The sequence below is a fragment of the Dreissena polymorpha genome, chromosome 1 (genome assembly GCF_020536995.1).
Source record: "Dreissena polymorpha isolate Duluth1 chromosome 1, UMN_Dpol_1.0, whole genome shotgun sequence".
Classification (NCBI taxonomy): domain Eukaryota; kingdom Metazoa; phylum Mollusca; class Bivalvia; order Myida; family Dreissenidae; genus Dreissena; species Dreissena polymorpha.
In genome coordinates, this window is record NC_068355.1 from 199,728,930 (window position 1) to 199,747,309 (window position 18,380).

The following is an 18,380-nucleotide window of genomic DNA, read 5'->3' on the forward strand; positions in this document are numbered from 1 at the left end:
AATGGGTGCCACGCTCGGCTACGGGTGCAGTTTAGAATAAATGAAAGCTTGTCAGAATTTTTTATTTTTTTAAGGTCCCAGTGACCTTGACCTTTGATTTAGTGACCCAAAAATGTGGCGAGTAGAACTCATCAAAGTGCATCTACATGTGAAGTTTCAAAGTTGTAGGTGGAAGCAATTTGATTTTAGAGCCAATGTTCAAAATCTTAAGGTTTTAGCACGACGCGGACGGCGGACGACGAGCTGGCTATGACAATACCTGGGGTTTTCTCCAAAAACACTGAGCTAAAAATCATGTTACTATGTAGCTTTCAACTGAAAAACTCATCAACATGTTTATGAACAAAACTACAAACCTTTTATGCACAATCTTTATCTCTTCAATATTAGAATTTTTCCATGAACATAAAAAACTGGGTAATTAATAATTGCAGAAATAAAATGAAAAACATAGATAAAGCTTTGAATGTTTATCCTTGAATCAATACATGAAAGCAATAAAAACATAACAGCAAAACCAACAAGAGGGCCATGATGGCCCTAAATCGCTCACCTGACTAACCAAATACAATCCCAACCCAGTTTTCATCAAGATAAACATTCTGACCAAATTTCATAAAGATTGGATGAAAACTGTGACCTCTATTGTCTACACAATATTTTTCTAATATTTGACCTATTGACCCTAGTTTTTGACCCGAGGTGACCCAAATACAATCCCAACATAGATTTCATCAAGATAAACATTTTAATAAAATTTTATAAAGATTGGATGAAAACTGTGACCTCCACTGTCTACACAAACAAATTGTTGATGGTTTTTCTATTATTTGACATAGTGACATAGTTTTTGACCTCAGATGACCCAAATACAATCCCAACCCAGATTTCATCAAGATAAACATTCTGACCAAATTTCATCAAGATTGGATGAAAACTGCAACCTCTATTGTCTATACAAAGTTTTTACTATTATTTGACCTAGTTTTTTACCTAGTGACCTAGTTTTTGATCTCAGATGACCCAAATACATTCCCAAGCCAGATTTCATCAAGATAAACATTCTGACCAAATTTCATGAAGATATGATAAAAACTGCGACCTCTATTGTCTACACAAGGTTTTTCTATTATTTGACCTAGTTTTTGATCTAGTGACCTAGTTTTTGACCCCAGATGACCCAAATACAATCCCAACCCAGATTATATCAAGATAAACATTCTGACCAAATTTCATAAACATTGGTTGAAAACTGTGACCTATACTGTCTACACAAACAAATTGTTGATGATTTTTCAATTATTTGACAAAGTGACCTAGTTTTTTACCCCAGATGACCCAAATACAATCCCAACCCAGATTTCATCAAGATAAACATTCTGACCAAATTTCATAAAGATTGGATGAAAACTGCAAACTCAGTTGTCTACACAAGGTTTTTCTATTATTTAACCTATTATGTGACCTAGTTTTTGACCTAGTGACCTAGTTTTTGACCCCAGATGACCCAAATACAATCCCAAGCCAGATTTCACCAAGATAAACATTCTGACCAAATTTAATAGAGATTGGATGAAAACTGTGACCTCTACTGTCTACACAAGCAAATTGTTGACGGACACATGCACGCACACACGCACATACGGAAGCCGGACATCACACGGTCACATAAGCTCATTCGTGACAGGTGAGAAAAAAACACATCATAAAATAAAATATAATTACTTTTATGAATATATATATCCAAAAACCATTCAGTAAGCCATAAAATACAATGAAAATCACAGCAAAAAAGAAAAGGAGTAAAACCCCAACTTACACTGCACTAAAACTCAACAAGACAACACCGGTCTCTGCAAAAGTCTGTAAGGCCTCCAACAAAGCATGGGATTATCTGGTCATGCGCTGGGAAAATGGGGCTTAACACATGTATGTAAAGTGTCGTCCCAGATTAGCCTGTGCAGGCATCACATTCTTACCTAGAATGACACTTTCAGCATGTGCATTAAGCCCATAGCGTAACTTAAGTACCGGTAATCTGGTAAATTACATTCTCAATCTAGAGCAACATTGACCTTATACCTATGAACTAAATAAGCATAAATTACATGCATGACTTGTTCCCAATATTCATTCTCAGTTTTGTTTTTGCACAAATTGACACAAAATGACACGGTAAACTTTATTCAGTTGGACATTCTTGTACCTATTTTACCTGATTTCAATATGGAAACTATTGTATTCATCATTGCATTTTTAATTAGAATAACGCATTAAGCTAAGTGAAAGGTAAATGCTGCTGAATTACAACTGAACAGTTATAAGTGGCTAATAAGAGCTTAACAGAAATACCTAACCAGCTGTTGCTTATAATATTTTGAATATCAAATTGTCACATATAGATTAGATTTTTGCCAGATGCATTTAGTATCAAACATGTAAATGTTTTCTTATGAGACATTCCAATACATGGGAAATATTCAAATTAATTACTCCTTTTGATAATCAATATAATATGGTTGAATTGTGAAAAATAATTATTTTTTTTTTACACAAAAAATGATTAAAGACAAAATTCAATATAAATGAAAAGCTCACAGACTTTATGAGTTTTATTATTTAAATAAAATGACTTTGATGAAATATGTTTGTTCTGGTAGATAATCAATTAGTTTCTTTAGAGAGCAAATAAATTATTTTTTTTTAAGAGTCAAAGTTTGTTTCTATGAATACTAGTAGGTAATAATTTTTGTTTTACTGAAACCCAAAACTCGTGTACTCAGAGAATAGACTGGCAAGATACAGTTGTTGGTTTTGTGACTTTTGCAGAGACTGGTTCCCTTGATGTTTACCGACCCCGTGAAAGTCTGGAAGGCCGGCTCCCGTTCTGGACTCTGATCGGAGTCGGAGGCGTTGTCATTGACGATACCAAGCTCCTTGTCTGTATCCACCTGCTGCTGCGTTAGGAAGGCAGGGGGGGCCACTGCGACCATGTAGCTAGCATAGCAAAACATGACACACCATTGGAGACAAATGGGGATTAATAAGTTAGCTGTCCTTAAGCAATAAACTGCAAATCTGATCTTTTGAGTGTCATTCTGAAAAATCGAGCTTAATACATATGCATAAAGTCTCATCCCAGAATAGCCTGCACAGACTGCACAGGCTAATCAAGGATGACACTTTGTGTCTGGACTTGATTTTCATTTTGAAAAGACTTCCTTTCATTGAAAAATTCCATAAAAGATGTAAGTTTCAAACCTGATCAGCCTATGCTGACTGCACAGGCTAATTTTGGATGACACTTTATGCACATGCATTAAGCCCACTTTTACTAGAACGATGCTGTTTTAGTTACGGGTACGTCCTTAGCCAACTTTACAAAGCTACAAAAACGTTGCATTATTTAGAAATAATAATTTTATATAACAAAAGACAGAATGTCATATTGCATTTAGTTTTGGATGTAACACTTTTTTGTTACATAAGAGCTTTTTTCCTCAAAAGGTAAATTTAATCTTAAATATGAATGTTATAAAATGTTTGGAGTTTTGAAAGGCTTGTAAATGACTAAATGGATGAAAGGTGAAAGATGTGAACCAATCTTTATCAAAGCAATTTGCAACTGCAGCCACCTCAACCAACACAACTAGCATTAAATACAATCAAAATATCGTTTGAGCTTCCACATTTTATCAAGATAAATATAATGAGCCAAATAAAACAAAAACAAAGTTTCACTTCCACTTGTATTTTCTCAGATATTCAATCAATACTGGAGGATTTGTCAGAGTGCCAGTTTCAGTTAAACATCTTAAATGCTTCAAAGTCTATAGCAAATTAACAACCAAGCGCTGTATTCTGCAAAAAAAAATAAGCCTTGGTTTGGGAAAACTGTGTTTTATGCATGTGTATTAAGTGTCTACCAAGATTGGCTTATGCAGTCAGCATAGGCTAATCAGAGACGACACTTTCCGCTTTAATTGTATTTTACATTAAAAAAAGTCTCTTCTAAGCATGCATGCCATACGTCCCGGATTGTGCGGGACAGTCCCGGAAATGAAGAACTTGTCCCGCTGTCCTGGAAGTCTGTCAAATGTCCCGGAATTTACAAAATCCATATAGGGTATACATGTACCTTATCTTAGGCTTAACTGCACCTCAAATCTGTGTATATCTGCAGCGTCTCCATGACAATGCCTACCCGAATAGGCAGACTACGCTACGTGTCAAAATCGATCAATTAACATGGGTCCTGTTATCATATCGATTGTCTCACGTTCGCGGTCAAACCGAAAAGGCGGCATTGTTTAATGTGGTTGTTAATTGACTTTAATCTACTACGTCATTATATTCCGCTGCGTAAGGGCAAAGGATAGTTGTTTACACATCTGAAGTCCAACATCGCTGAGTAAAAAATTAAAAGCAGTTTATGTTCGTACGTTTAACCGACAAAGAAGTTGAGTAAAAAAGTAAGCATATAAAAACGCCATCCTAAATTTATTATATAAATGTTATAAATGACTAAAGGCGTATCAACAACTACGCGTTACGCACCGGTCTTAATAACAATAACGCAGTGACGTCACCATCTATGTTTAGAACGCTTACACTGAAAACACGTGGCTTGTATCTAGTAACGGAAGAAGTAATGTTTAATTTGACGTTAATAGATCAAGTGTATTTCGGATAGGCTTTCGAACTTTTGCAATTAACGATGCGAAACACAAAAAAACGTACCAAAAATGCATATGTCTATAAATATAGCTACATTTTATACATGTCCCGGAAAATCGGCAAAAATCCCGGACAATTTAACTCAATGTCCCTGAATTGGTCTGAAAAATTATGGCATGTATGACTTCTAAGAGAAAATCCAGTTAAGGCAGGAAGTGTTGTCCCTGGTTACACTTTATCCACATGCATTAAACACCATTTTTCCCAGACTGAGGCTCAAACATCTTTAAGGCTTGAAATTAAATAGTAAATAAACAACCATGTGCTGTATTCTGCTATAATAAAAGTTGCACTCAGCCACCACACTGCCAAGTAATCTCTGTGGCAGGCCATACCTGGTTAGGTCCACATCTGTCTCCAAGTCTTCATCCGTCTCATCATCACTGGCTGCCTTGGGGGGCTGAAACTCATTGCGGAGAGCCTCCTGCTGTAGACGCAGAGCCTCTTCCTTCTCAAGTTTCTGAACGCAACAACAACAGTGATAATACAAATTACAGTCTTAAACAAGTTGCTTGTTAAGAAGGCCTATTTGAGTGTAGTGAATGTAATACATATGAGCCGTGCTCTGGTAAAACAGGGCTTAATGCATGTGGGTTAAGTGTCATCACAGATTAACATGTGCAGTCTCCACAGGCTAATCAGGAACAACATTTTCCACTTTTATATAATTTTTTGTTTGAAGGATGTCTCTTCTAAATGAAAATCCAGTGAAGGCAGAAAGTGTTGTCCTTGATTAGCCTGTAAGGACAGCACAGGCCAATCAGGGGTGATGCTTTACACTCAAGCATTACGCCCAGTTTTCCCCAAATATAAATGTCATACTTAAACATTTTGCTTGTTAAGGAAGATAAATTTTATGTATTTTATTTAACCCTTTACCACTCAGATATGCACGGTGGGGATATTGTAGTCCCTAAGAAAATCATATAATTTGTTTAGACCTTTCTTACTAGATTCAAGTTTTAAGGCTTTCATTTCCAACACAAATATACGTATGAGCAGCAAACAGCATAAAACCTGAACATACTGCAGGTCACTCAAAGGCTGTTCTGGTTTTATGCAGGTTGCACATAGCCATGTTCACTTTGTTCCTGAGTGGGAAAAAGTATATATGTTTCCTCGATTCTTGTAACAATAAAATACAAATACTTCACAGGAATCAGACAAGCCATATGAAAAGACATTGCAAAATTGTTTTTAATGAACAATGTGATGAAGCAATACAATTTAACAACTCTCAAAGTTGTGATATTATTCTTAGACAATGGGTAAATGTACATGCTCTAAAGACTATAAAGTACATTTCTATCCGACAAAAATTGGAATGTGTTCATAAAAAACATACATGTTTAGCAAAACTTAGCTATATATGTAAATACATAATTGAACTAACAAATAATATCCTATCATGGCACGTTTTATTAATTGTGTAATAATAACCAGGCATATCAAATAACCAACTACTCAAACCAGTCACAGATTTGGAAATGGAATAGACCAAACTGCAGACAACACAAATTGATCCATTAAGATTAAAGAAAGAATTATTTCATACATAATTGTATAAGATAAGCAAGGGCCAAACTGGATTCATTATAAATCCAGCTATCAAGATTTAGTATCAATCCACCTATCAAGATTCAGTATAAATCAACCTATCGAGCTTCAGTATAAACCAACCTATCAAGATTCAGTATAAATCTACCTATCAAGATTCAGTATAAATCTACCTATCAAGATTAAGTATAAATCCAGCTATCAAGATTTAGTATCAATTCACCTATCAAGATTCAGTATAAATCAACCTATCAAGATTAAGTATAAATCTACCTATCAAGATTCAGTATAAATCAACCTATCAAGATTCAGTATAAATCAACCTATCAAGATTCAGTATAAATCTACTATCAAGATTCAGTATAAATCAACCTATCGAGCTTCAGTATAAATCTACCTATCAAGATTCAGTATAAATCTACCTATCAAGATTAATTATAAATCAACCTATCAAGATTCAGTATAAATCTACCTATCAAGATTAAGTATAAATCAACCTATCAAGATTCAGTATAAATCTACCTATCAATATTCAGTATAAATCTACCTATCAAGATTCAGTATAAATCAACCTATCAAGATTCAGTATAAATCAACCTATCAAGATTCAGTATAAATCAACCTATCAAGATTCAGTATAAATCTACCTATCAATATTCAGTATAAATCTACCTATCAAGATTCAGTATAAATCAACCTATCAAGATTCAGTATAAATCAACCTATCAAGATTCAGTATAAATCAACCTATCAAGATTCAGTATAAATCTACCTATCAAGATTCAGTATAAACTAGAAATGGCGCGGCAGAGGCCGACGCGTATCCCCACGCCGAATGTTTGACCTAGGTGTGCCCCAGGGTTGGTAATGGGGCCATGCATAGCTGAGATTGACCGTATTGTCATAAGAGAGGTTCAGTATCAATTAGAAGTGAATTGGTGTAGAAATGAAGAAGTTATAGTAAAAGGCAATTTTGGGTGGGTGTGGTCTATGTGGGCGGGGCCCCAGGGTTGGTAATGGGGCCATGCATAGTTGAGATTGACCGTATTGTCATAAGAGAGGTTCAGTATCAATTTGAAGTGAATCGGTGTAGAAATGAAGAAATTATAGTAAAAGGCAATTTTGGGTGGGTGTGGTCTATGTGGGCGGGGCGCCCCAGGGTTGGTAATGGGGCCATGCATAGTTGAGATTGACTGTATTGTCATAAGAGAAGTTCAATATCAATTTGAAGTGAATCGGTGTAGAAATGAAGAAATTATAGTAAAGGCAATTTTGGGTGGGTGTGGTCTATGTGGGCGGGGCCCCAGGGTTGGTTATGGGGCCATGCATAGTTGAGATTGACCCTAATGTCATAAGAGAAGTTCAGTATCAATTTGAAGTGAATCCGTGTAGAAATGAAAAAAATATAGTAAATGGAATTTTTTGGTGGGTGTGGCCTATGTGGGCGGGCGCCCCAGGGTTGGGATTGGGGCCATGCATAGTTGAGATTGACCCTTATGTCATAACAAAAGTTCAGTATCAATTTGAAGTGAATCCGTGTAGAAATGAAAAAATTATAGTAAATGGAAATTTTTGGTGGGTGTGGCCTATGTGGGCGGGGCGCCCCAGGGTTGGGAATGGGGCCATGCATGGTTGAGATTGACCGTATTGTCATAAGAGAGGTCCAGTATCAATTTGAAGTGAATCGGTGTAGAAATAAAGAAGTAAATGTAAAATAACCTAAAAAAATGAGTGATAATTTCTGACGCGGCCCCATCCCAACCGCTATAACTTTTGACCCAGGGGTCAGATCAAAATTCCAAATAGTGCAGGGTCGCACATATGCTCATAGCTACCATGTGTGTAAGTTTCAAGGTTCTAGTGCTTTTAGTGTAGGAGGAGATAGTGGCCAGGACGGACGGACAGACAGACAGACGGACGGACGGACAGACGGACGGACGGACGGACGGCGGAGATAACCACAATATCCCCACCTTTTTTTCAAAAAGCGTGGGGATAATCAACCTATCGAGCTTCAGTATAAATCTACCTATCAAGATTCAGTATAAATCTACCTATCAAGATTCAGTATAAATCAACCTATCAAGATTCAGTATAAATCTACCTATCAAGATTAAGTATAAATCAACTTATCAAGATTCAGTATAAATCTACCTATCAAGATTCAGTATAAATCTACCTATCAAGATTCAGTATAAATCTACCTATCAAGATTAAATATAAATCAACCTATCAAGATTCAGTATAAATCTACCTATCAAGATTCAGTATAAATCAACCTATCGAGCTTCAGTATAAATCAACCTATCAAGATTCAGTATAAATCTACCTATCAAGATTCAGTATAAACCAACCTATCGAGCTTCAGTATAAATCTACCTATCAAGATTCAGTATAAAGCAACCTATCAAGATTGAACTCAGAATTGTTTCATATTCATTTGCACAAGAATATCAAATTTAATGAACCATGCAATAAACAACAAATTCCATGACACCAGACCATACTTTGCTTTCTTTCTCTTTGTGGATCAAGTCAAACAGGCCATGCCCGAGGCTGACATTTCTAATCATATTCCTGAAAAGTAAATTTAAATATTTATAAATCTCTACAAAATCACAAACACATGTGAATTAGTTTTTAACAAATAGTTACTTGCAACGACTGGAGAGGGGCTTCAGTCATTTTAATACAACTCATATTAAAGGGAGATTTCATGATTTCGTCAAATATTTATAAATTTATATAAAATGTGTAAAAAACTTATTATACATATATTTCAATTTAAATTAAAATAAAAGTTAAGAAGAACATGTGTCAAAAATGTGAAATAAGTCAGATATTTAATTCTGAAATGGAAAATGTCTGTACAGTCGAATTTGCCAGCATGTATATCATGCATGTATGCTGTGAATCTAAATTTAGTTTTACAGTTCATTTTAATTTCCTGCAACGATATCTATTCATACGACACACAAACACTAACTTCGATCCTAATAAAAAGACGAATGCTTCGGTTATTGTAGGAAAATATGTACGAAATATCTTCGTCACAATCGGCTTGGGGCGCTTATTTGTCTTTGCTACATTTTATGAAATTCGTCTTCAATGTATAATTTTACTTGTATATTTTGTGTTATTGTAACATATTGTTATCAATATATTACAATTGAACACATATAAAAATAGTATAATCTCCGTTTAACAATTGACACCCAATAGACATCATTAAAAGAATTACAACTACATAGAACAGAATGCTCATGATTAAACAAATGATACACAATTAAAAATCAAATGCTTCCATGGTAAATAACATCATTAAAGAAAGCTTAGTTTGTAAGATGCAAATAATACAGTAATATTGACTATCTAAATAAAGTCATACATGTATAACTATCATGTTGAAACTCCCAGTCTTAGCCCTACCTGCCATGTACAACAGCCTTATTCAAGGTATTCAGGTCCTTTCTTGATCTACGCAGAACAAACTTTGCAGCTGTAAACTGGAATAGAAATACAAATGGATCAGCAATGAAATCTGACTGACAAATCAAAACTAAGATATGACAAAAAGCAGTCTTGAACCAAGACAAAACCTTACAGCAGAGGCCTCATTATGAAGTCAATTTCTCAAAAAGCATATGTTATCATTTACTTCTTACTAAAAAGCTGTACGCAAGAAATAACACAAATATAATATAATTAACAAATATATTGACATTGAAAAATACAAAAGTTGCAAGTATGCCTTTATTTTTGTTTATTCTGCCTTATTTTAGTTGTTTATTGCCTCAGAAGATTATAATGTTCAGCTATTTTATTTATTTCTAGCTAACAATTTACAACAGTTTATCTAAATATCTTGATACATGCTTTTGGAGATGCTTGCCCACGGTGATGTGAAAGACTTGCTGAAATTAATCCCCTTTCTCTACTCAACTGGATGTGTAAGACTACAGTGTACATACTGCAGGCTTTGGCACGTCGTCAGAAGCGTGATCCTCTGTGTCGGACTCCTCGGAACTGCTGGAGGAGCTTGCCTGGTCCTGCAATGTCAATGTCACACACATAAGCCACGATTTTGGAAAACTGGGCTTAATGCACGCAAGTTATGTGTCATCACAGATTAGCCTGTGAAGATTGCAGTCTATCTAAGGACGAGACTTTCTGTTTTTATTGTATTTTCCATTTAAAGGAATTCTCTACTTAGTTTAAATGCAGTTAAGACAGAAAGTCTCGTCCCATTATAGCCTCTGCGGACTGTCAAGTCTATTCTGGGAAGACATACAAGCATTAAGATTCAGTTGCTCATATAGGATCTTAATTACATGATATTAAAGGATTTAAAATGGAACTTTATTTGTTGCCACAATAAATACTTTTATCAGTATTTTACCAAAAGTATTAATTTGTGAATATTACAATATGACATTATTTATTAAACTAATTGTAGGAATATAAACAGCAAAAAATGTATATGTCAATTGCTTTGACTTGCCATAATTGTGAATCGTTCATGGTTCAATAGCAATACTGCATACAAAAATTTCTTGTGGGTTTGAAACTCTGTATTTAGACTTAATTTTTATTAATGAGTGCCTTAAATAAACATCTATTAAAGACTGCCTTATCGTGTTTTCACTACACTGTTGACATATGATTTAGTGTATACCAGCCAGTAGATTTTGAGGAGACATGGGTAGGAAATAGTTAACGGTGATTAGGCAAGTTGCTGCTAAAATAATTCATTACATGTTTACACTAACACTTCAGAGTGAAATTTTGATTATAAATGAAGTTCCAAAGGTAAACAAGAGCCAAGCCAACTGTCTGTAGACAGAAGTTGATTAATAACACATGTCACTGGTTTGTGCAAACATAACAACTTTAAACCTGATGATAATGTAGCAATTTTTGATCATATCAACTTGCAAAGAATTAAGATACTTTTTATTATTTGTCCATGATTGCAGATAATTATAATGATTTATTTTGTTTCCAAAAAATAGAAAAGGAAACAAAATATCTAACATAATTGAATAAATAAAAAAAACAGTTTAATACAAACTAAATGTTGGTTATTAAGAAAGAACTTACAGCTCAGTGTTTTGTGGCAAAGGAATTCAATTTCAAGGGCAACTTTTAGCCTCAGTGGTTTGACAATAAGCATCAGCATGGAACAACAGAAAGTTGAAGGATTAATTTCCATTCACAAAATATGTAACAAAACATATTTTACCACTAAGCATGTCAATATCCACAAGCATGGATTGAATATTCAGTGGGTTTTTTTATCAACTTTGGGGCCTAAATTGGACCATTCTCCAATTGAACAAGTATATATTTTTCCCAAATGACTGCCTAAAAGTCCCATTTGAAGGTTACCTAAGAAAAATACATTATATTTTTAAAATATATAGCAATATTCGATTTATTTCCCTTTTCAGCTTTATAAATAAACCCTATGTAAAGATAATGTTAAAAACACTGGTAATCTCAATTTTGAACATAGTATATTTGCCAGCAAAAAAAACCCCAAAATTCAAAAATGTTAGTTCAATTGAAATGATTTTTCCCGATTCAAGGGGCCCATGTCCATTCCCAATATGATAAAAAAACACACTGATATTTAAAATTAATTTATATATACTATTGCGTCAGCATTGACAGATGTAAAAGAGTAACTTTACCTCTGACCACTGTCCCAGGGCGTGCAGTATCATCTTCTTCTGATCCAGGTAAAACGGGTCCCCAATCCCGATATACGGCTTATGGTTGGCAGCCTTGAACCCTGTGCATGCCATCTGGAACTGCCGTCGCTTGTAGTTGCTCTTACGCACATCCTCGCGAGTTGGGAACTCGGGGTTGAAGTGGATGGTGTCGCGTGCCAGGAGTCGAAGACCCTTGCATGCTGGAATTGGCAGGGGCACAGGCTTCACGTAGGACCGAGGGTCCTGGCTGGCAGGCATCTTGTTTGCACTGACCTTGGAACTCTGGGAAATAAAGGGACAGAGGTCACGGACTGATAGTGGCTTCTTAAATACCCACAATATAATATTATGCTTTCACTTTTTTGTATAAATTCAGCAAGTATTGCATAATATAATTAAACACATAAGTCTTTTATGGAGCTAAAACTAAAATTATAAATTCAGTGTAATTTATCATCTCTTTGGGAATGAAGCCAGGGCCGTTCCAATTGGAAAAATAACATTGTTTTGACTTAAATTGGGACATTTGTGCTGTTTGATTTTGGTAAAAGTGTTTACAGTATTATACTGATTATGGTGCAACTTATAGAGTTGAATAAAGGAGCTTAATGATGCCAGGAATCTTTTTTTTTTAAACCTTTTAATGGGAACGGGGCCTAATTTTTGCCTTAAATTTTACAAAAACAACAACACATTTTTAGTTGTGAGCGTTAGCTCACAACTAATTTAGAGAGGCAGTTTTGCAAGTCAGTCTGCTTTAGCTACGCTAGGAACGGTAACTGCAAGTCACTACGCTAGGAACGATTACCACTGCCTGTTCATACTTAACCACTGGTACACTGTAGCAGACAGCCTTAAGAGCTTGTTCAACGATATTGGCCAGTCTAGTGTTTATAACAGCCTGTGCCATGACATTTGCCAGTTTATCATTGAAATCTTTATATATTGGCTGCTTTCAGAGAAAACGGGGATTAATGCTGCATTATGAAAAATCTGTCATGTGGGCAAAATTGTTGCTCAATAATTTAAAGAAAATAGATAAAGTATTAGATAAACATAACACAACATGTACATGATTATAGGCTTGTTATTCTTTAGCAAGGAAACAAAATTCTAAAGATGGTTGCCAGTGCAGCAACCAATGGTGAAAAAAAGAGACATATTGTTGTTATTTTGACTTATCTCTATAACATAACAAGGGCTGTTTGTAAAACATGCATGCCCCCCATATGGGCTGTCAGTTGTAGTGGCAGCCATTGTGTAAATACGTTTTTTGTCACTGTGACCTTGACCTTCGACCTAGTGACCTGAAAATCATAAGGGGTCATCTGCCAGTCATGATCAATGTACCTTTGAAGTTTCATGATCCTAGGCCTAATAATTCTTGAGTTATCATCAGGAAACCATTTTACTGTTTCGAGTCACTGTGACCTTGACCCTTGACCTAGTGACCTGAAAATTAATAGGGGTCATCTGCCAGTCATGATCAATGTACCTATGAGGTTTCATGATCCTAGTCGTAAGCATTCTTGAGTTATCATCCGGAAACCATTTTACTTTTTTTGAGTCACTGTGACCTTGACCTTTGACCCAGTGACCTGAAAATCAATAGGGGTCATCTGCCAGTCATCATCAATGTACCTATGAAGTTTCATGCATAAGCATTCTTCAGTTATCATCCAGAAACCATTTTACTGTTTGAAGTCACTGTGACCTTGACCTTCAACCTAGTGACCTGAAAATCAATAGGGGTCATCTGCCAGTCATGATCAATGTACCTTTGAAGTTTCATGATCCTAGGCGTAAGCATTCTTGAGTTATCATCTGGAAACCATTTTACTATTTCGAGTCACTGTGACCTTGACCTTTGACCTAGTGACCTGAAAATTAATAGGGGTCACCTGCCAGTCATGATCAATGTACCTATGAAGTTTCATGATCCTAGTTGTAAGCATTCTTGAGTTATCATCCGGAAACCATTTTACTTTTTCGAGTCACTGTGACCTTGACCTTTGACCTAGTGACCTGAAAATCAATAGCGGTCATCTGCCAGTCATCATCAATGTACCTATGAAGTTTCATGCATAAGCATTCTTGAGTTATCATCTAGAAACCATTTTACTATTTGAAGTCACTGTGACCTTGACCTTCGACCTAGTGACCTGAAAATCAATAGAGGTCATCTGCCAGTCATGATCAATGTTCCTATGAAGTTTCATGATCCTAGGCGTAAGCATTCTTGAGTTATCATCTGGAAACCATTTTACTGTTTTGAGTCACTGTGACCTTGACCTTTGACCTAGTGACCTGAAAATCAATAAGGGTCATCTTCCAGTTATGATCAATGTACCTATGAAGTTTCATGATCCTAGGCTTAAGCATTCTTGAGTTATCATCCGGAAACCATTTTACTGTTTTGAGTCACTGTGACCTTGACCTTTGACCTAGTGACCTGAAAATCAATAGGGGTCATCTGCCAGTCATGATCAATGTACCTATGAAGTTTCATGATCCTAGGCATAAGCATTCTTGAGTTATCATCCGGAAACCATTTTACTATTTTGAGTCACTGTGACCTTGAACTTTGACCTAGTAACCTGAAAATCAATAGGGGTCATCTGCCAGTCATGATCAATGTACCTATGAAGTTTCATGATCCTAGGCCTAAGCATTCTTTAGTTATCATCCGGAAACCATTTTACTATTTCGAGTCACTGTGACCTTGACCTTTGACCCAGTGACCTGAAAATCAATAGGGGTCATCTGCCAGTCATGATCAATGTACCTATGAAGTTTCATGATCCTAGGCCAAAGCGTTCTTGGGTTATCATCCCGAAACCATCTGGTGGACGGACCGACCGACAGACTGACCGACCGACATGTGTAAAACAATATACCCCCTCTTCTTCTAAGGGGGGCATAAATATGAGGATAAACAGTGCACACACATCTCAACCTGTGCTTTTAGACACACTCTTTATAAGTTTGAATGGGTTGTGTTCATTTCAAACTTGCGATATAAAAAGCTATAACATAATTTTGAAAACTGAGTTGCGTCTAAGATTATGCAATAGCGAACAACTTCAGTGTCTTCAGCGCTTTGATATATGGTTTGGAAAGACCCTAAAAGGAAAGTGACAGATACATGTACTACCTTTTATCCTATATAATACAAGACTTACACTCTGACTTCATTTTTGCCAGTTTATTATTGGTGAACTAGAATTGAGTCAGTATAGTATTAGAATGATATTTTGCTTCTAAAGACAGTTGCAAACCTTGAACAAAACCACATGACTTAAATGTTATATTTTATAAGTTAATATAATACCATAGAAACATACTTTAAAAGAATTCAAAATAACAATAATACAAACCATTATAAAAAAAGCATTTGATAAAGTCCACACAAAAATATCAGTAAAACTTTTGCTTGATAAACTCGATCACATCCTGTTTGTTGTCAACAATTGTTCTTGAAGAATTAATTTCTATGAACAAGTCTGCTTCCTTCATTAATATTTAACACTGAAACAAGTGTGTGTTTAAGCTGTCGACATGCAGAGATTAGCACACATGACCATGCTCAAGCAATAAAATCCATCTTGATAGTAAAGGCTTTTAATTTAAACCTTCCTTTACATAGTTTACCTCAATCAACAGGAAATCAGTAAAGTGTAAATGAATTCAAATTTAACAGTGTTTCAAACCATTAAGTTAATTTCCAACTGCAAATAAAGTAAATTTACCATGCGATAACGTTTATGTTAGCAGAATGGTTGTATAAATTGCATCATAAAAATTCAACTGCATTTGAATGGATTTTGGTTCCAATTTTTTTCTGTATTTCTTATAACTGATCTTTCAATGTTATCATAATCAAACATACAGATTTATCAGCTAGTTTTATCTTTTGAAGTAATTAAAACTGTTTTGTCGTTCAGATTAAATCTGTAATCTGATTTAAGGATTAACAAATAAAATAACAATGCAATAACAGCCCAGAATGAATAGTCACTTTAGCACTATATAGACCTTTCAGCTGAACATAATCAAAAGGTATGGCAACAATTGTTCTTATATTCAAAACAGAAAAAATATTCAAACATTAAAAATTGCTATTCAAATACCCGCTTCTTATTTTATGTAAATAGGGCAGATCTTTTTCACCATTTTGGAGCCTTTATTTTTTGGAAAAAAAAAACACACATCATTTTAACTAAAATTTGGGAAATTGGTGATGTTTTTTTTAACTAATAATACTAAAAAATTGAGAATATAAGTGTTTTAAATATTGTATTAAGCAATTTGCCATCGTTCAACTAGTTCAGAAGATTAGGGAGTTGAGATTTTGTTTGGGTTTAACATTTGTTGTTTTTTAATCAACTGCAAATGTCTGTGTGTTTGGGAACTTTTGAGATTGGCAATGGTATCAAATTACCATCTAAAATTTGACCAAAAACAGCTGTAAGGGTTTCAATTCAGTACAGTATGTGTCACTATTTGCACCTTATTATGAACACTCGATGTCGGAAGGGTTCTCGAGTACACAGGATAGGTGTTAAAATATATGTATCACCCTCTTATTGTTATGGTCACAGTTTACTGCTATTTTTGATACTTATGGCGTCATGTTAAACTTATCCCTAAAATGAATAGTGTTCTGCTTATTACCCATGATATCTCAATTTCATAGTATCCTGGTATATTTGAAGAGTATTTCTGTATTGCTGTGATATTAAATTAAAGCAAAACAAGATGTGTTTGTGAAACATTATGTCCCCCCATATATTTGACCTTTGACCTTAAAGGATGACCTTGACCTTTCACCACTCAAATGTGCAGCTCCATGAGATACACATGCATGCCAAATATGAAGTTGCTATCTTCAATATTGCAAAAGTTATGGCAAATGTTAAAGTTTGACGCAAACAAACCAACAAACAGGGCAAAAACAATATGGACATAAAAATTCCTCTTGCACCATAAAATGTTAGCCTTTTACATGTTTATTGGAATAGAAATCTGTTAAGTTTACTTTTGTGTAGCAATGTTCTAATACAGGAACGTTATAAAATCTTTCTTACATCTTTTTAAATCTTTGTTAATTAATTTTTTTGAATACATTTAATAGTCTGCATATACATATATTTTGTCTGCCATTTTTTTGCCCAATTGGGAAAAGTCATGGCGTGAAGTCTTCACATTGGGAAAATGGTGTATTTGATTGAATACATAGGGAAACTTACTAAATGTTGCATTTTATTTAAAACCTTCGATTGGGATTTTTTTGGACAGCAATTAAGAAATTTATATTTTTTCCCAATTGGGAAGGTGCCATTTTCCGGTTCCTTATAAAAAAGGAAAGAAATCCCTGTTTGTTGCATGTTGTTTCATATAATAAATTGGTAGCATCTATGTTAACAATAAAAAACAGAAACTTTTGGATCTTAATTGTACAAATGTATTGAATACCAGACAAGAGAATATTTGAATAATTTGAATACTTTAATGACTAAATATTTGAATACAAATTTCGCTTATTGTTGCCTGGTCTGACCCCTATCATAAATGAAAAAAATGTGTACACATTTTTTCTTTATCACTTTATCTGATATGGTATTGACCTTTGTTAATACAGAATCATATTTATAAGCACTTACTTTAAAGCAGATTACAAAAACATTTGATAACAGACACTATTTACTTCAGAACCTACTAGTCAGACATCAAACAAACTGGCCTTTTAGTACATTACACTCATAACTGTATGCAAAATATGATTATAACTAGGGATATTATTTCTTATAATGACAGGGATTTCAGAAAGGGTCATTATAAGACATCAACCTCTTACAAATTATTGTTGTAAATCTTGCAGATTACCTTTAACTGATCTAACCACTAAGATATTTTCTTGGTTGAAAAACGTTTGTCTAAAATGCCCAAAATATAAAAATGTATTCTGACTGGTTTGACTTGAGTTGGCACACTAAGTCTTATAAAATAAATATACATTTAAATAACATGATGTCATGGTTGAATTAATTCTAAGAATTATAATTCTAAAGCCCGATGGTTGCTAACCTGATGCATTAAGAAACTAACCTGTTATGTGCAGATGAAAACTAACCTGTTACTTGCAGATGAACACTTACATGTTACTTGCAGATGAAAACTATAACCTGTCACTTGCAGATGGGACGTTTTTGTAATAACTATGGTATGTCTAAGATTTTGTTTTGATACTCTGTATGGCACAGACTAAATCTTCAACAGCATTAGAACAAAATACAAGTTTTTACTAAAAACATTTGAAAACAAAACAAAGTTATCCCAAGAGTGCAGCCAGTTTTGACCCCTGGGGTATGA

At 34.7% G+C, this 18,380-nt stretch overlaps 1 protein-coding gene across 6 annotated transcripts in view; it reads right to left on the bottom strand.

Annotated features, from left to right (window-relative positions):
• The window catches only part of LOC127864576 (coiled-coil domain-containing protein 60-like), a 58,785-nt gene extending 43,183 nt beyond the window's left edge, over window positions 1-15,602 (bottom strand). For all 6 annotated transcript variants that reach the window (XM_052404315.1, XM_052404312.1, XM_052404313.1 and 3 more), the window contains exons 1-7: window positions 15,386-15,602; window positions 11,988-12,290; window positions 10,266-10,343; window positions 9,724-9,800; window positions 8,802-8,871; window positions 5,073-5,197; window positions 2,857-2,997 (exon numbers count right to left, since the gene is read on the bottom strand). In XM_052404315.1, the coding sequence (XP_052260275.1) occupies window positions 2,857-2,997; window positions 5,073-5,197; window positions 8,802-8,871; window positions 9,724-9,800; window positions 10,266-10,343; window positions 11,988-12,290; window positions 15,386-15,388 (797 nt within the window). In that variant the 5' untranslated portion in view covers window positions 15,389-15,602. The remainder of the gene's footprint in view (window positions 1-2,856; window positions 2,998-5,072; window positions 5,198-8,801; window positions 8,872-9,723; window positions 9,801-10,265; window positions 10,344-11,987; window positions 12,291-15,385) is intronic.
• Window positions 15,603-18,380: the final 2,778 nt, after the last annotated feature.